At 42.2% G+C, this 20,745-nt stretch overlaps 1 protein-coding gene across 1 annotated transcript in view; it reads right to left on the bottom strand.

Moving 5' to 3' along the window:
• Positions 1 to 20,745, bottom strand: part of Znf407 (zinc finger protein 407) — a 370,732-nt gene that overhangs the window by 87,326 nt on the left and 262,661 nt on the right. The window contains exon 8 of the mRNA XM_075968133.1: positions 19,275 to 19,453. Within this exon, the coding sequence (XP_075824248.1) occupies positions 19,275 to 19,453 (179 nt within the window). The remainder of the gene's footprint in view (positions 1 to 19,274; positions 19,454 to 20,745) is intronic.

Below are 20,745 nucleotides of genomic sequence, written 5' to 3'. Positions count from 1 at the left end.
GTGAACCAGGGACTGCATTCCTGTTGAGTGAAATACAGGTGGAGATCAATTAAACAAATTTTAATCCCAATCTGCAACTAGAGAAAGAACTCAAGATTCTAGGCAGCGAGATACTTTTCCCCTTGCATAGTTTTGAACACCGGTGCGGCACTCAAACTGTTTCTTTAAAACTCCTTTAAAACAAAACGTAGGCTTCGCCTTCTTCACTAACTACATACTCGGCTGTTCCAGAAACAAACCCCTTATGGCTCCTCACTGCAGCATTCACTGGCTCGGACATCTCTGCAGACCAATAGCATACAGTTAAGTGAAGAAGAGGCCAATGTGACGAGGGCTGTTTGCAAAGCAAGGGGGTTTAGTTTCCACGTGCTGTTCTTGGTTTTTACATAAAAACATGACACACAAGTCTTGTCTAGGTAGGTACACTTTCAGAGCTTCTTGAATCAAGCTAAGTATCTGTTATTATTAAAGGCTAGCATATCGGCACAGTGTATAATACTATTGGGTGTGTACCCTGCAATTTTACAGATTCCATTGCTGGTGGCCATACATTTTTGATGCAATTTTTGATACATTTTGATGTAATTTTTGTAGCAAAACTACACTGGTTGTAGCACCATAAAAATCAATAAATATTAACCTTCTCTGACACTTTGCACATGGATGCTTTATCAACTGCTGTCAGGTAACAGAACAACCAGTGATGAACTACATTTCTCAGCTAAGGGATCCAGAACAAATTAGAAATCAATGTAGATTAACAGTCTTTTTAATAACAAAGTCATCTACAGAGCTTATTTGCTATAAAAAGAAACAGAGGCTAGGCAGCTTTATAATGAGTGGGTGCCCATGTACTCAAAACCAAACACGACGCAGAGCTGCAGGCTTCACATATGTAACCGTATGGATGCTAAGCATCTGCTTTTGAACTTTGGTAACATGATGGTATCAGGCCGGCTTCCCATCTTTCTACATCCTTCTGGATGAGGGACACGGTAGCCAGCATCACTCTGTGATTTTCTATCTAAAGGGAAAATTGTTGAGTAGGACGGTGTCACTTGTCTCTAGAATTTCCACAATCACTGCAATGATGTTGATGATGATGATGCTGATGCTGATGAAGAAGAAGAATTCAACTATAGTCCCATGCTGCCCCCAGGGCCCAGTACTGGAACACTGCTGGTTTGTGCCTTAAATTTTGTTCTCAGAAAGAGAACGGCTATTAAGTATGGAACTTTAAGAATCCTCATATTAACAGCTGGATTCTAGCTATTTCATATTGAAAGTAATTTTGCTTTCCCCAAGCCTGGATTTGTGCTTCAAATGGCTCAATCAACTGATGAGATCAACAAACAGGCATAAGATCATGAATCTGGATCCTTAGCAACCACATAAAAACTGTTTGTGGCAGTATGAGCCTGTGATCCCAGTATTTGGGAGGTAGAGGCAGGAGGCCTCAGAGGGCTTGCTTGCCTACCAGTCTAGCCAAGTCAGTGAGCTCAGTGAGAGACCTTGTCTCAAAAACTGAGTTGGACAGAGACTGGAAAGACAGTTGACACTACTCTCTGGCCTCCAGGTATGCTTGTCCACTCACATGCACAAAATAGCAGCAAACTAACAAAGTGTGTCCAGTTTGGTAACTCGAATAGGAAAGTGTAACTCTGTTTCTGACAGATACTGGCATATCCACTGTACACATCGTGGAAGGACAAACTACCCCACGGTGTAGTTCTCTTTGGGGATTCTGTGCTAGTTCAGCTACTCAGACAAACGAATACCTACTCAGGAATGACAGGAAGTGTTCCACAGGTACAGCAACAGCTGTGAAAGGCCTACCCTGTACACTACAACATTATACCAGCCTAAGAAAAATCAGAAGTCTTGGAAAAACAATAATATACTAGTAATTTCTCAGATTATAAACTTTGAAATATCTATATGAATCCACTTTTTTCAATAAGTGGTTACATTTGATTTTCAAAGTAATGGCTTTCAGAGTAGACTGAAGAAATATCTAAAACTAACTAATCCAGAGATTGCAATAGGACCTAACAACACATACTTGATGTTAGGGGAAAGAAATCTCACTGGAACAATCCCAAATACAGTGTAACCAACTGAGACTAACTGAAGAGAGAAGGATTTCTTTGTGGATTGGAGGTCACCATATACATACAGGTAGACTGTGAGTGACAGCCACCCTGATGACCAGAATCTCTAGCAAAAGGAATTTCAGGCACATGGCAGGGTAGACGTGAACAAGTATGAGTGCGAGCCAGCCACCCTGAAGAGCAGAGTCCTAGTGAAACGAGCCAGCCGTCGTCCTGAGAGCAGAAACTACTTCAGGACAAACATAGCTGATTTTACAGCATACTGCTTCAGCTAAGCCTTGCTTCAGGTTCGACAATTAAAAACAGCTACCCTTTAAGAAGACCAAAGCGAGGAGCGTCCTGTCTTTCAAAGTCAAGCTCGCTGATCGTGAGCTCTGCTCCAGCTCGAGCTGAGCACAGTTTTCTAGCCATTCTCCCATTCACTGTCACTAAAATTTTACTGAAAAGATTTTTGGAAAAAATAAAAGAAAACCTTGCTAGACCACCCCATGTTACAGAAAGTGCCTACAGACAGGTGCAGTGGCCTCAACTCTGGTCACAAATACTACATAAGGTTTGGGGACACATTTTGCATGAGCTATGGCACCTTGCATGCACTGTTTTCATATACTCTTTAGACTTACTACACTGTCTAGTCGTCCAACTTTAGACTCCAGGCAAGAAAGCAAACTCAGAGCTTGTGCTTTATGAATGCAGCCCCTGAAGAGCAGATGTCCTCCATGCTCCGCTCACAGTTGGGCCCACTGCTACAGAAAGGTGGTGAGGGCCAGAGAGCATGGTGACAAGCATGCTTCCAGGATTCCAGACACCCCAGTGGACAAGCAAACCATAAGGGAGCAAGGGAAACCCTTCAGAAAAAAGCTCATCACGGAAGTGAATGGCAGGCTTTGTGACTGCTCCAAAGGAAAGCCTTGAGTCAGACACTAAGTGAGGAGGGCAGTTAGCTCCATGAAGTCAGAGCTCCCACTCCCCCAGCCAGTTCAAGGGCACAGAGGCAGCTCTGTTCTCTTCATTTCCTTCTCTGTGCTTAGCTCCCTAAGATAACCCTGAGCTGAAAGAGGTGAGACAGCGTCAGTGTGCCGGAAGACACTAAGTGGGTTTCACATAGCTGGCTCCTGTCCAATGACAGAAGGCTGAGCAGGACTGCCATAGGCACAGAGCTAGAAGAGGGTGGAAGGGTCCCAGTGCCTGGATGCACCCTTCACTTGGGAGCTCTACAGGGCACACACCAGGACAAACACTTAAGATTCCAGAGTTTGGTTTTTTTGCCCCAGTGTTTTTAAGAAAACAGAAGCCTAAGAAAGTTAGTATCTTCACAAGGCACAGCACCTGTGAGCGGTTCGTCTGTTAGCAACCCTGCTGGTTTCCCACTGAAGAAGTTTTCCTCTAGCTCACAGCGCAGTAAGGGCCTTACTGGGGTCCAGACATGTTCAGGTCCTAGCTTGACAGGTTCTTTCATACCCTAGCCCGTGCAAAACCCCTTTCATAAAGCAGGCATCCTGAGTCTTCTCTCTCGTGTTACAACAAACTCCAAAAGAGCCATGATCACACATGATCTGCCCACGTGTCTAGCCTTGCATTTATTCCACTCGTCGGAATCTCAGGCAAACATCCACTGAAAGGCAGTGGAGACTGCGACAGAGGTCACATGCAGTTACACCGATTGTCATGTCACAACTGTCGAGGCTTTCTTATCCACATCGCAAGCACAGAAGTGAAAGCTGGCAGCAGTGGGGAAAGCTTGCCAAGGTCACACACCAAGGAAACATCAGTGTTAGCCTCAAATTCGGATGCTTTTCATCACGTGTTTTTTGGAATGCCATGTACAATCTATATCTAAGCAGAGAGAGAAGCCTGATTTGTACTTGGTAAACTTTGAGTGGCTTAAATGGCCTTTGTTGCTTACAAAAAGCAACAAAATGTAGAAAACACAGAAAAACTTGCATTCTTAGGTTTATTGCTTTTTCTGAGAAGCACAAACAGTAAAGAAACAAACAAATCAATAAACCTAGAGACATACACAACATAGCATTTAAAATATTTTAGAAGTTCTTAAGTAAATTATACATTAGTCATGAAAAGTCATTATGATAGTTATTTGACCAAAACAAAACAATAAAGAAGCTATTTATCATCTGTATTTACATATTTATGCTCAAACACATTTACATACAGATTTTTTGCATTTTAAGACATGTATGATCATAGCAGTCAAAATATTCTTCAAATTGCTTTTGCATACTGCTACATGCTTTGGATGCAGCAATCCATCTGGACCTAGCTCTTTTTACCTGCTGTGGATCTGCCCACTGCATACATAGGCTTTATTAACACAAGCCCTCGTGATGGGTATGCATGCACTCCCTGGGCCTGCTGAAAGGACCTTAGAGAGTCGTGCATGCACTCTGAGAGATTGATGCACGCAGGAGAGACCGCTGAGTCAAGTGGCACCCAAATTTCAAATATGGTCAGCACCATGGATGCACCCACCCAAAACATCACATGCAAGCTGTAAGTATGTAAAGAGCAAGTAAAAAAAAGAACCCCAGATTTCATCTATTACATGAAAGACCAGCATTATACATTCCTATTCAGACATGGCCTCGCACAAGGATCTAAGGGAGGTGTCAGGAATATCACCCTTCTGTGGAGATGCTCACTCTCCTAATCCTTTGTTTCTCATGTTTTCTGCATTTCAGAGGTTACCTGTCACTGTGAAGTTGTCTCCATAACATGGAACTATGGGAGAATTTCAAATAAAAATGAAATACATGAAGATTTAACAATGTCCATTGTATTAATTACTTAAAGTCTGCTTTATTTTTGTCCTTTACACATCAAGTGTCTATAATTTAGATCCAAAAACACAACTAATTCTTCAGGTTACATGTTGGTAAGGGTACTAATGATACTAGAACATCATTCTTTTCTACTTGCTTATTCTTTGTTTCTAGGAAAATAGCAATGCCCACCAATATTATATTGCAGTTTCAAAAGAAATTGGAACATTCTGTCTGGCAGTGAAACCCATTAACAGGAAGTAAACAACTCAGAATAGCTTTAAGAAGTTCCTAAAAGAAGCAAGATTCTCTAGGCCTCTTGACCAACAATGACCAACAATATATAAGCAGTGAAGACGGCTTGGTCACTCTCTGACTACCAGCTGCCTGAGAGCAGCAGAGACTAACTGAACTGCCTGCAACAGGTTTTCAGCTCGTGAATTGTGACCTACTTTGTGGTCGAAGGACAATTTCACAGGGCTGCCAGAGACCATTGGAAACACAGATTTTACATTATGATTCATAACAGTAGCGAAACTGACATTATAAAGTAGCAACAAAAGTCAGTGTCATGACTGGGGGTCATCACAACATACTGAACTGTATTTTAGGGTCAGGGCGTTAGGAAGGCTGGGAACAACTAGCCTAGAAGGAGCAGTGAAGCTGCACTGGCTGCAAGAGGTGGAGGACAGGGCAGCCTGCTGAGCTGCCTACAGGCCTGGTGGTAGCTTCAGGTTTCCAGCCTCTGTGAGCTGTCCCCTGCTGGGATGAGGCTTGTGTTTGAGTCCCTTCTGCTCACCCACATTCCTGTAAGGAACCACAGTAAAATTCCCTGGTTCACCAATTTGATTGTTGGTAGAGTCTGCATTGTGTTCTGGTGTGGACTCCCTATCTGAAGTGAGTATCGCCAGGAAAAGGCAAAACACACCACAAAGATGGATTTTGTCATATTACATTGAGAATATTTCAATATATTTTCTTTCAGCTTGGGAAGAAAAAGCAACACTAAGGGAAGAGTAATAGGAAAGCTGAGACAATGTTTTAGGTTTGGTGTTGAGATGAACAAACCTTTAAACAACTAAACCAACATGAGATCAAAATGCACATGTAGAGCGCGAGCCCCTTCAGCATAGAAACAGCGCCTTTTCTGCATGTACGCTGAGCCCTGCAAAAGGTTTACCCTGTAACGCCAACCCAATCTCTGTTCTCCAACGATTATTTTCTCTTCCTGAGCTTTCTACCCTAGTCAAGGACAAAGGCGAGTGGTCTGTCTTTGGTAGGGGGACTGCCCCTTGTCCCTATTAGCTTGGTGCAAACACGGTCGAGTTCCTCTGTGAACTGATCATTTCGCAGAGGTCGTTCAGACCATAACTTTAGACCCTGGTCACTATCCTGATGGTCCTTCTTAGGAAATGGGACCCAGTGGGAACGTCTGCTCCCTCTGCTTAGTCTATGGGTCAGCATTCTCCTTCTCTTGTACTTAATTCCTGTACGTGGCAATTATTTAAGATACATTTAGAGAAGGTACAATATACATTCATCCAATAAAACCTAAAAAGCAAAGAAAAATTCAGCATGGTTACTAACAATAAATGGGACAGCATTTCACATTTGAAAGGAACCAGCAAGTGGTACCTTAGTAAATGGGGGGGGGGGGGGAAGATGCAGGTTTAAAAAAAAATGGGCAGAATTAAAAGGGCACACTATATGTCAAAGAGACAGAGCATTTTAATTACAAAAGGTTAATATCATAGCTAGAGTTGAGACATAGGTGGAAAGATGACTCTAATAAATAGTACCTAAAAATCCACTCAAAGGTACTCTATATGGATCATCCAAAGTTTAGATTTTTAACTAGCACATGATTAACAAAAAAGATCAGAACACCGTCACCACATCCTCACACACCGTCACACACACCGTCACACACCGTCGCACACACCGTCACACACACTGTCACACACACCGTCACACACCGTCACACACCCTCACACACACCGTCACACACACCCTCACACACCGTCACACACACCGTCACACACCATCACACACACCGTCACACACCATCACACACACCGTCACACACCATCACACACACCGTCACACACCATCACACACACCGTCACACACACCCTCACACACCGTCACACACACCGTCACACACACCGTCACACACACCGTCACACACCGTCACACACACCGTCACACACACCGTCACACACACCGTCACACACACCGTCACACACACCCTCACACACCGTCACACACACCGTCACACACACCGTCACACACACCCTCACACACCGTCACACACACCGTCACACACACCCTCACACACCGTCACACACACCGTCACACACACCCTCACACACCGTCACACACACCGTCACACACCATCACACACACCGTCACACACACCCTCACACACCGTCACACACCGTCACACACACCGTCACACACACCCTCACACACCGTCACACACACCGTCACACACACCCTCACACACCGTCACACACACCGTCACACACACCCTCACACACCGTCACACACACCGTCACACACCATCACACACACCGTCACACACACCCTCACACACCGTCACACACCGTCACACACACCGTCACACACACCCTCACACACCGTCACACACACCGTCACACACACCCTCACACACCGTCACACACACTGTCACACACACCGTCACACACACCCTCACACACCGTCACACACACTGTCACACACACCGTCACACACCGTCACACACCCTCACACACACCGTCACACACACCCTCACACACCGTCACACACACCGTCACACACACCCTCACACACCGTCACACACCCTCACACACACCATCACACACACCGTCACACACCATCACACACACCGTCACACACACCCTCACACACCGTTACACACACCGTCACACACACCCTCACACACCCTCACACACCGTCACACACACCCTCACACACCCTCACACACCGTCACACACACCCTCACACACCCTCACACGCCGTCACACACACCGTCACACACACCCTCACACACCGTCACACACACCGTCACACACACCCTCACACACCGTCACACACACCGTCACACACACCCTCACACACACCGTCACACACACCCTCACACACCGTCACACACACCCTCACACACCGTCACACACACCGTCACACACCCTCACACACCGTCACACACACCCTCACACACCGTCACACACCGTCACACACACCGTCACACACACCGTCACACACCGTCACACACACTGTCACACACACCGTCACACACACCCTCACACACTGTTACACACACAGTCTCTCACACACACCCACACGCTCACACTTTTTACAGAGCAGCGTATTTGACTTAAGGCCATACGTATACGAGCCCCAGGAAAGCCACACCAGCTGCATGGATTGACATTATGAGGAAAGCAGAGAACTCTGAGTTAAGTAGCCCATTGGCAAGCTGGTGGCAAATTGTCTGAGGCAGACAAAAACAACACTATTAATTCAAAGGACAACATATCCATGATGCACACTGGCCAAAGCCCTTGACGTTAGTAGTAAGCAGGTAATGATAGTGTTCCACATGTTACACCACACACCTTTAGTAGAGACACTCCTGCTTCCCATGGTGAAGAGTTCAAGACAGGTAAATCACTGTGATTGACTCAAATGCAGTTGCATAATACAGAGAATCTGGCCTTTGGTTTCACCAATTACCTCCTAGTAGTTACAACAAAGAAGAGGGTGTAAAAAGAAACTCAACATATGGTTAAATATTGTACATATGCTTAAAGCTTATGCTTACAGTGGAGTTTCACATCTAAGACAAAATTTGCTGCATTAGGTCCTCTTTTCACAGTTATGGCAAATCTAAACCCTATAATGAATTCCTAACCCCTTATCACCAATGTGGTTCTCCTGTGAGAGAATTAGGACAGATAAAGCACTTGGGGTCAAGCATCACATGTAATGCTGCCAATCATCTTTTACAAAGCAATAGCATAACTGAGTGACAGTGACACTGGAGGATGGCTTCAGACTGCACTACTAGTCTTGAAAATCTGGGTCAGCCACTTCGCCTCGGTCCTTGACTACTGAACGAAGAGCAGTTGTAGCCCTGGGTGCTCTGGAGATGGACCGAGACTCTAGAGAACAGCACAATGTCGAGCACTTGCGTCACTCAGGTGTCGGTCACTGCCCGAGAACAACAGTCAGTTCACAGTTGCAGGAAGCTTTTCCTTAGGCTACTTCCACACAGAATTGCTCTAATGTGCCTTTGAGAAACATATCAGGCTTTGTCCTTACACATCTTATAAGCAATTGGATACCTATTTGTGTAGCTGTTCAATTACTGTCTATTATCTGCAAGGCAAGGGGCATCCTCCCTTGTTCACTCCAACACCTGATGTGGTATGGAAGGGGACGCTGCAGATAGGTCTCATGTGAATGTTTTGTACACCCACTGTATTAGATCAACAGCACAGCTGAAACAAAGTATCAGTAAAAATTAATTTCCAACCACTGCAGGATTTTTGCAACTTGTTTGGCAAAGGAAAAAGTAGAAACTAAATTCATGAACATAAATGTTTTCAAAGCCCTGCTAATTAATTAAAAATTAATTTTATTTTTCTCTACAGACAGGGCAATAAGGTTTTGGACTAATAATTTGGTCATAATAGAGAGGTTTAAGTTATTATATCTTTGAAGTTGTAGTGTTACCAAAGTGACAGGTCCCTTTACGTTCCCATTCACAGGGAAAACCTGAATGACAAGAAGCTGCCGCAGGAGCAGTATGGCTTTAGTTTTTAGAAGACAGATGCAGTGGGGTGCTGGTAATGGCCCTGAGTATGGAGAAAAGGAGGATAACTAAACATAAATACTCAGATAAAATGCCTGCATAAATTATCATGCTACATTTTAGACCTACTTCAAGCAAAACATTCAATTTTACCTATAGTATGATGATAAATATGGTTTCCTACAGTGAGTGAAAATGACTTTGCATATCACTGTAATAGAGGAATCTGTTGACATCTTAATGCCTAGAAGATGAACACACCCAACTTGATCTTTCCACAAATAACAAAACACACAGTCCTACATCTGAAATGCTTTTGGCAAGGTAGGAAACATATTACAAATTTGATGTCTTCAAACTGAACATAAAGCATAAAACGTATTTTATATTGAGAAATTGAGGTGAAAATATAGTAAGTACTAAAAAAAATTATACACAAAACAAAATCACTTTGTGGACTTTGTTCTAGCTCATGGTCAAAGACTCATAATGTAAACGCATTTATCACAAACACATTTATTTATTTTTTTCATTACATACTAGGGGGTAAAGACCAGAAATATGGATGAAGATTACACAGCAAGAAAACATTAACACAAAACAGAATCCTAAACTGTTACTAGGTGATTTCAAAGAACTATCCTGCTTTACTCTTGTTGTCATTTTATCATAGCTACATTATCTGGGTTTTCAACTTGTACTCTGTACACACCTGCTCTTGACCCTGGTGTCTCCTCTGCTTATTCAAGGTTCCCACTGTGTCATCTTCCTCTTCTGATGCTGAGCTCTGACAAGATGAAAGTCCTCTGCCACTTCCCTTCATACATGTGATGCCGCTCATATTATGTGAGCACTCAGTTGTATAAGTCAGAGCTACATTACAAGCCCTCAAGTAATCAGGACCTCCAGCAAGAACACTTATATACTGAAATAATTTAATAATAAATGTGCACAAGAAGTATAGCATTTGTTACCTATTTTATTTGATCTTTGACTTAAATGTGAAGTTTGCCCTGTCTAAATAGCCAGAGAATCTAAACATAAGCCAAATACAACAAAATGTCATAGATTAGTATTGACTGAATGCTAAATAAAAATTGTCAAATATTCAGTAAATATTTGTTACATATAAGATTCTAGAATGTGGTTTACTTAACTATTGGATGAGCAGAAACAGTTTGGGGTCCCATTAAACAACAGAACATCAAGTGAAACCAAGTATCAGTAAAGAGAACACACGCACATCAAGAGAACGATGTCTCCATGTTAAGATGCAAACATATTTATAGCAGATTATTTATTACCAACTCATGTTTCTTAAGAGAATAAGAAGGAGAAAAGTATTAGAATAACAGTGGTTAGAACATGAACATGTAAGCTGTGTTAACAGACAAGGCCATCTATATTATAGAACATGGATCTTTGTCAATCAAGAGGAACACCTACTGGCATAATTGAAAATAACATAGAATACAAAGTAATTTTTAATTATATGCTTTATCTGTAAAATAGAGAACTTAATAGAAATCCATGTTCTACTTTAAATAGTTTACAAATATTAACTCATTTAATCATTTCAAGACACGTGTTATTAAGAAAGACTGATAGCAACTTGAGCCCAAGTAGCAAAATAATCTATAACATCATTTAAGAGACGGATTTTGTTTAGGGCAAAAAAATCGTAATGTGTTTCAGGCCAACATCTGGAAGGAAAATAGCACAGCAATGCACTCTAACAGACTGAAGCCAGGCAGGGAATGCACAGCAGATGCTAGAGCTGTGCCCAACAAGCATTCTCTTCCAAAGAGGAAAAGTTCACTTTTATATTCTATGCACTAACTGAACTAATCTATGCTACTTGCAAAGGAATCTTGCCTTTGCCTTTACAAACAGGAAGTCACTTATGCTAGGTTTTTAATTTAAGCATGCACTAAAATTATGAGTCTTTAGCAGAAAGAATGACTCCCTGCCAATCACACTGACATGCTACTCAACAAATGGCACTAATAGCTGTGACAAGCGTGAGCATGTCTGAGCAGAGCTTTTTCGGAGACTCTAGACCAGCCATCAAGAACGCTGTTGGATCGAGTTAGGCCTACGCTATATTCTGCTGCAGTGAAAGCTATTAGGTGATTCAAATGCCTACTTTACAATGATGGATTTTCTTCTATTAAAAGAATGTACTTAAGTGTTTTTAATCTTCCTTAGAAAAATGAAAAACAATAAAAAAGTAGAAGAATATTTCAAGAAGTTCAAATCTCCTTTTTTCACAATAAATTAATTTTGAAATTTTATTAAATGACTTAAAATACAAATGTTCATTAACATATGCCATATAACACCTTTTGGGTCTATTTAATTTTAGAGGATCAAGGCAATTTGTGTAATTTTTGTTCTTATTCTTCCTCATTTTCACATTGTCCTTTCCAAGTATGTTTTCTAACTGATCTCAAAATGCCACAAGTCATGGAGAGTAAAGAAAAGCTGGTTTTCACCATGTGTAATTGTATAACTGGTGGTATGATGCATATTTACTGAGTTTCTTGAGGGAAGGCAATTCAGCCACATGCCATGACACAGATGAACATTGAAGACACTGTGTGAAATGAAAGACCCAGTCACAAAAGATGTCAGAATGATCCCACCTGTATGTGAGGTAGAACAACCTCCTGACCGTATCATTTCTTCCAACGTTTGATTTCATATCAGATTTTCTTCATCTCAGTAAGTACAGACAGAAAGACAGACAGAAATAGTTAACACATTGCTTACATATGCAGCAGTCTAGGACACATACATAAATCAGTGATAGCAATGAATTGCCTAACACCACAGTTCTCAGAAGGCATCTCCTGGTAAATGACACATGACTATAATGTGAATACAAAATGAATTAAGCGAGTATATATTTACAATTTCAAAGTCCACCAGAGAAGAGTATCAGAAGGGAAAAGACCAAATGTTTTATTCAAGAACATAATTAAGGAATACTGGGTTCACTGTATACTGCGTTCTCAATGCAAATAGAAAGACTTCATTTTATTTTTTCCTAAGATTTTTGTGAATTGCATTGTAAGTTCCCCTCCTTAAGAAAGTCATTCAAGAAAAGGGAGAGGCAGTGACGAACCAGACAACCTCTTGACAGGTTTAAATTAGATCTCAGAACAATGAGGAGGTGAAGGATGTAAAGCTGAAAGGAACGTATATACTCAAATGCCCCATTTTGAGAATAAAATTTAAAACCCATATATACTTACTTTTAGAAATTGCTATGCTAATATAAAGATGATGGCCCAAAGAAATACTGCTAACTTATTCTGAACAGAATTACAAAGACAATTAACGGGGGAAGGTTAGTGCTTTCAACCAGAAGAAACCACTTTGCAGAAAAAAGAACACTATCTATATTTCATATTATACAAAACATGGCTCAAAGTGAATCAGAGGACTGAATGCACAGTGAAGTCGTTTAAGAGGCAACAGATTGATTCTGGGGGCAGTTTCCGTCCATGGTCTTGACCCTACTGTTTTGAGTCTGTGGAGCACCATGGTGCAGATGGCATAAGAGCTGCCTACCTCACAGCAGCTGAGAAACAGACTGTGACACAGGAAAAGGCCGTGGGTAAGGCATATGTTCCCAGAAGATGCCCGAAGTGATGGACTTTCCCCCATCATCTCCTAACCGCCATTCTCTCTGCAGTCGTCGGTGGACACGCCCACTGATGACAGCACAACTCCGGGTGGCGTCAGCGTGGGGAACAAACTGTGACTACACAAGTCTGTGAGGGTATTTCATGTCCAGCCGCGACCACTGTCTTCAGTCACAACTGAATTAAAAGCACGAGACACACTCTAAAATAATGACTTTACAGTATCTCATTTTGGGTTTGGTATTTTCTCAATGAGTCATGATGCTGAGTGTATTTCAGTATTCTTCCTGGGCACTGGTTAATACTCTAAAAAAACAGCTCTTCAGAGTTTCCCAATTTTAATGAGGACATTTGTTCTGCTATTGCTAAATGCAAGAATGCTTTACAAACTCTGGATAAAGGCTCCTTAAGAGAGAGGTGTATATTATTTTCAGCCTTTTTATAGGATTTCCTTTAATTTTTAATAATGTCCTTTGAAGTACAAAGGTTTTTTAAAAAAAATTAAGTCCAGCTTATCTTTTCTTTTTAAATTTCTTTTATGCTTTGTGTTTGAAGTGTTATATACACAAAAGCCATGGCTTAATCCAAAGTCACAGAGACCTAACTCGAGTACAATCCCAGGGAAGCAATGGATAGCATGTTTACAATAGTCGAGTGTGTCTGATGAGAATGTCGAGGAACAGAAGCACACAAGGCAATGCACAGAACTGGGATACAAAGGCCATCTGCAAGCCAAAGGAGACAGCATGCTTAAAAAAGAAACCAACTTTTGGGCCTGGGCAGGGAACACCCAAGATGAGCCCAGAGCAAAACCTGATGCCAGAAAACACTGCACAGATATAAAACACTGCATAGACATAAAACACTGCATAGATATGCACTCATTAAAGAAGGAAGAGGGATCTGCAGGACCCTGTCTCATTCTGCTGGTCAAGTTACCAATTCTAGCTATAATAACTGTACCCTTTACAGCCCCAACAAGATCTTTTATAAACATTAGGCTAACCCAAAATAAAGGAAGTTCTACACAATGATTGTCCCTATCTATGTAAGAATCAAAGTCAAAAAGAATGAGACGTGCTCTTGGGCCAGAAAAAACTAAGAAGAGAGGACAGTCATAGCAAATGCTGGCCCATAGGATGAACTCTGAGTGCAGAAACTAGTGAACTATGAACAAAGAATATAGCATAGGAGTGGTATCGTACTGATGCTAATTTTGCTGGGTTTTGTTATTTGTCTATGATAATATCATGGTGAAATTTAGGGATGTTTAATGAATTCTATTATTCTGTACTTTTGTGTGAATTTGAAATCATAAAACTTAAAAGTTGTGCAATGGTACTTTTATTCATAGCAAATAAAAATGAAATTGTGAAAAATAATAGTTACATTTTAAATAAATTTCAAGGATAATTACACAATATATCTAAATTTATTTGATTATTTGAAAATTCTGTGGTGCTTTCCTTCATTAAATGGGTTCAATTAAAGCAACAATTCTGTTAGGCACAGCTAATGATAGGACTTGTCAACACCTACAATAGCTCTCATATACAACCACTTTTAATTGGGACTCAAAATATGTGATGGTGTAAAAATTTTTAAATAAAATTATATTGAATACAGTCAATCAAAGGTCTATAAAAAGCAAAAGCTGTATCAATGACCTGATCAGATCACACTGCCCCCACTCTAACTTTCCACAGCCAACTTCCCCTTAAAATTCTGATGAATGAATTTGTTTGTCCTTGGGGATAACGACAATTTATCTCCCTTTTCTTTTAAACATTTTCTTAACTTTCAGACTCCAGTTTCTAGATGCTGTGTGCACTGGCAGTGATTAGGCTGCAGTTTTCCTGTGAGGAGACAGGCACGACAAAGGGAAGGAAGTTTACGGTGCTCTCAATTACACAGGCCTTGAAGGGAATGAGGATTCAGCCTTTTCTGGGTTAAAAAAAAAATGTAACCATCATTTAAAAATGTTTAAGACCCTGCAGTCAGCAATGAGTCCTTGAGACTCAGATCTACTCCAATAGCTGGACATGTTTCTCTGGCTTTCAGGGGCCACCTGTCAGTCGCTCTAGGAGGAGCTAATGATAGACAACAGACTGAAGAGGCTTATTTGCGTACTCTGCACTCACTGTGCCTCTGGGAAAGGAAATACAGACTGTTCTAGGACTTCACTGAAGTCCTGCATCTACAGAGTCAGGCCCAACACTAGCTCATCGGACTCCATCTTTCTGCTTTCTTCTGTATGATAGATGGAGGGGCAATAGAGAAACCACTGTGCAAATATCCACCACCGTGGATTTAAAGTTATTCTGCAATTTTACTTTCTAATACAAATATTCAGATAATCTGAAACTACCCCCACTTTAAAGTCTTCTGTGGTAAAAAGATTTGATTAACTGGTGTTTTTTTTTTTTTCCCAAAATTCCTTTATATGCAGGATTTGACTGTCTGTTAGCACATTCAAGAAAGTGGTTGTGGATTTGATTTAGCCAAACTCTGGGTTAGGGATCCTTAGGCAACTTAACTACTGGAAGATCCATTTGTAAACATCATTAGTTGGACCTGGTGATCACCAAGACTGAAAGGCCTGGTGGGGAGCCTGGCGCTATTGTTGCTGAGCCTCCACAGTCCTTTGTGACAGTGAGAAGGGAGCACAGGCACTGCCACTGGGACTCCTGGGCTCAGACTTCAGTCAGCAGACCCAACCCCCAGCACTGAAAAGGAAGTGAGGGTGTGCCAGACACACAGCAGAGAATGCTTTCCTAACTCTGCTCCCCAGTGCCGAACACATAAAGAGGTTTTCATACATAGTTCTGGTACATTAAAGAGAACATATTTATTCTCAAACATATGAAGCATTCCAATATTTAGGGCCGTATCAAGGCAAGGTTTTGAATAAAGAAGACTATTACTGGATAGGAGAAGTGGTAGTGAGTCCACAAGTCTGCTTAGCTGATCAGTACATCAAATCCTCACGGACAGACGCCCAGAAACTGGGTTTTGCTGGAATGCCAGTTATAGCACTAAAGAAACCAGCTGATGAAAACAGCCTTTCTGCTATTGCTCACTGTTGACTACAAAGAATGTAGTACAGTTCGTCTTATCCTAGGAACTTGGTCAGACATGAGAGTCAGAAGGAAAGCAAAGGGAAAGGCCAGTTACCAAAATACCCAAGTAGCCACAGAATGGACACAGGAGACTGACTGCAGCAGAAGATGCCAGGGCACAGACAGCGGTTTGGGAAGAACAAAGACTCGGAGCAGCATTTTAGAAAATGAACTGATGACTGGCTGAAAGATTCCCATCCCTGAACTGCTAATTATTTTAGGAAGTCTTTTGTTAGGGTGAGAACTGGGAGACTAGAAAACGAGGATCCAGCCTGAAGGTTAAAAAGAAGAGGGGAGAGGCTGAAAATTATAGACCTGTAAGTGTAGCATCTATATTAGGAAATAAATTTGAGATGATACTCATGGATGAGCTTAATGATACATTTGGAGAAGTACAATTTAATAGGAGTGAGTCAGCATGGATTTACCAAAGGCAATCATGTCAGGAAAAATTCCTTCCTTTTCACGTTGAAGTAATAATTGGTTTTTGTAAAGGAGAACCAATGGAAAACTGTCAGGGTTTGCAGAGTGTTGGACTTTTCATAAAATAAATTGTTGTACAGGATGTCATGACGTGTGTCAGAGCATCAAACTAACATGGAGTAAGAAAGGAAGAGGGTGGAAACAGAGGACCAAAACCCTGGGAAAGGAAGGACTGCCTCCTGCAAGGTCTGCAGAGGGGAGACACGGGCTGGCTGCAGATGGAAAATTAAGAATATCAAGTAAGTACAGCTTGAATGGCACTGAATTGGTTCTAATTAGAAGGGAAGACAAAGGCCGCAGTGTGTTGACAACAGTCAAACTTCCCCATTCCTGTGTTTATAACTGGGTAAGTGCCAAGAAATATGGTTGAATAAAATGTCATAAAAATACAAAATCTAACTTAGAAGAATATAAAAATACAGATTTGTAAAGAAAGCACAGTAAATTCATATAATATCACCCTGTAAGACAATAGTTTAGGGTACTATTTAAATGAATATGTAGAACTAATGAAAAACTAATTTAAATATGAAAAACATGACATCAGAAAACTGAAAAAATAAAAATAAAAAAAGTACCCTATCATGGCTTACTGCTTAATCTTTCCTGAAAGAGAACGCTGCTTTCTCACTGCCTTCAAGCATCCCAGCTTCTCAAAGGGAAACGTGAGACGGGGAAAAGGCCGGCCATATTCTCCGGAGAAAGGGAACAGTCTGGTCAAACAGCCAGGGAGCCATCAGAGCCCATCACTAACTAGCGTTGAGCAAGGCCGGTACATGAGGCGTGTGGTCTGCCCTCTAGTCCAGGACATAAGAAGGACACAGGGATGATTCCGTGAGGAGCTTTCCCTTCTTTGGCACTAAGTTAAGAGCTACTTCCCCTTATAAAGTCCATCCTACACGTACAGCTGGGGTGACGGCGAGGGGCAGGGGAGCATCAAAAGTTGTAGGAACAGTCGCACTGGGTGAGGGCTCTGCTGACCAGCTGGGAGATGCACTTCAGCACCTCTGCTGTACCGCTTTCACGCTGATGAAGAACCCAAGGGCAGGGATAGTCACAACAGTCTACAGGACATTATCTATCTGTGTGAACTCTAGCTGATAAGGTGCCAACCTCACCAAAACACAAAAAGTACAGACCTTTGCTTTTGTTTGGTTCTCAAAACATCACTGCATACAACAAAGGTCAAGAAATCAACCACCCCATCATTACTTTTATATACTGATAACAGGAATTTATTTTACAACTGAAAAAATTGAAAGAATACACCAGTATCAAACTTAGCACAGTCACACATCATCAGGTGCATTAAAATATTCTATGTTAAGTTCCACACATAGAATGTTCACAGAGAGAAAGCCCTCCTTTCCTATGTGGACATCAGAAGTGCAAAAATACAACCTTACAACAGCCCTGTCGCTACGGAAAGGCTTCCCTTGGTTCTCACACATACAGAGCCTATCACACCTCCACTGTGTTTACAGTCCTATCCACGAGTATCCGAGCCAACGGCTCCACTGCATGCACCACACAACGGCACCCTCACAGATGTACACTAAACAATCCTCGGCACGGTGAAGCCGTCCTGTCACGAGCCACCTGGCAGAGTGAGAAGCAGAGGTGACTAGCCCTCAGCTAGCCTCAGCAGACCAGGCTACACTAGCCGCATTTGCACACGGTGCTGTCAGGGCCACAGCACAGGACACTTCTCCACACTGACTTTAGAGGTGGGTGCTTCCTTAAACAGAACACCGTTCCCGCAGCCCAGTGCTTCCTTTTGTGTAGAGACAGTTCTATACTCAGGGACAGTTTTCAATTAAGTAAAAAGCTGGGCGATGAGAACCAGTTTGCTTTCCCTACAGACTCCTTCCATTGCATCTGACTCATACATGGAGAAGTAGGAGCGATCTCACAGCCGTCGCCAGGCCATTGCCTCTGACCTGAGTCACGTCCTCAGTCACATTCTCAGAAAAACAGCAATGCAAGGAGTACAGTGCAACATTTCAGGTCATAAATACACTTGAAGAATTAAACACAAAAGAAACTCTGGCCACAGTATCTGGCTGCCCTACAATGATTCTGTTAGCTCTGTATATGTGACAGAGTACGGTGCAAGGGCCTGTCCACGCAGAGCAGAGAAGGAACAAGGCGAACTTCCACACAGGGCCCAGAAACTGACTCCATCAAAACCTGATTTCACGCGAAGAAGCCACAGTAATTTACAAACAGCTTCGTAACTACTGTGGTAAATGAAATGAGATCCTGCTAAAAAACAAAAACAACGCTGCAGCACTTTAATGGTTTCCGTTCCTTACCAGCATGCAGGTACGCGAGGTCAGGGTTCTCAATGTCAGGATGCTGCTCTTTCAAGTGGTTCCGGAATTCCACGGGGACATTTGTCCCATAGTCACACTTCGGGCAGTTGTACATCTTGACACCTTCATGTTTGCCAGTGTGTAAAATGTGTTTGCGGATATTCTCCGCACAGTTTGACCTACGAAGTAAGAAAGTAAATGGAATTAAGTCAAATAAGTATCACTATGTCACAAATGCTTGTAGTTGGAGGCTGCTCATTCATTTCCCAGTTGCCCAGATCCAAAAAATCACACAGAAACTATATTAATTAAAACATTGCTTGGCCTATTAGCTTACTGGGCTTCTTATTAACTAACTCTAACATCTTAAATTAACCCATTTCTATTGTTTCATATTTTACTATGAGGCTTGGGTTTACTGGCAAGGTTCCAGCGCATCCGTCTCCTTCAGCAGCTACATGGCATCTCATTGACTCCCCCTACTTTTCTCCTCTATCTCTGCTTGGAAATCCTACCTTGCTCTATTCTGCCCTGCCATAGGCCAAAGCAGCTTTATTCATTAACCAATGGTAATAAAATAAGACATTCACAGCATGCAGAGAAAAATCCCACATCAACTGCTGAAACTGGCTGCCCTTGGCACATTATTCCTGTGTGCTAGGTAGTAATCAATCTGCTAACTTCACATAGATAATAAGCAGGAGTCAGCCATACAATGATGTCAGCTCTGTAACCCAGATAGCCCGGCCTAAGGTGCTCTTTTGCTTCAGCAATTCAGTTCTATGCAGAACTAGAGACACAAACTCCCAGGGTTTATATTTAATATCAAATTATTTGGGTACTATCCGAGGGCAGTGAAGGTGTTGGCTTGCATACCAGGACACACGAGCACCCTGAAGAGTGGTAGCAAATGAAAGTCACTGAGCTCAGAGCACTGAGGAACACAGCCTAACATTTTTGGGTTCTTCCAGTAAAAGCTGCTCCCCTTACGGTGCTAAGGCAGCCTAGATAGGAAGGAAGCCACCAACAGTCCCTTGGTTTGTCCCATGTCAAGGCAATGTGTTGGTACCAGAAAGCTCCCTGTAATGGTGGGGTTTCAGAGGTTAGACTGGACACTATTGTTGAGGGCCAACTAGCCAGTGAAAACAGAGTGAGTAGAAAAAAGAACAAGATACGCATTGATACTTCCTGAAGATGCTGCTGAAGAAGGAACTCTGCAGCCACTCTAAGAGAGAGAGAAGAAAGTCAGCAGAGACACCTGTGTCGTGCCACACAACAGGCCAGGAATCACCTCGGTGTCTCATGCTCAATGACATCATGACACTTACTTTTCATGGAATATTAGCCTGTGTCATCATTCACATGTAAGGATAGCTCGTGAGACTGGAAATGGAGACGGGGGGGGGGGGGGGGAGGGCGTCCCTTTTCATTCACTGCCATGTGAAGCTGGAACAGTGAATGAAAACAGGAG

This window comes from Microtus pennsylvanicus, chromosome 4 (genome assembly GCF_037038515.1).
Source record: "Microtus pennsylvanicus isolate mMicPen1 chromosome 4, mMicPen1.hap1, whole genome shotgun sequence".
In the NCBI taxonomy this organism is placed as follows: Eukaryota; Metazoa; Chordata; class Mammalia; order Rodentia; family Cricetidae; genus Microtus; species Microtus pennsylvanicus.
The sequence above is the reverse complement of the archived record's forward strand: the minus strand, read 5'-3'. Positions and strand labels throughout refer to the sequence as shown.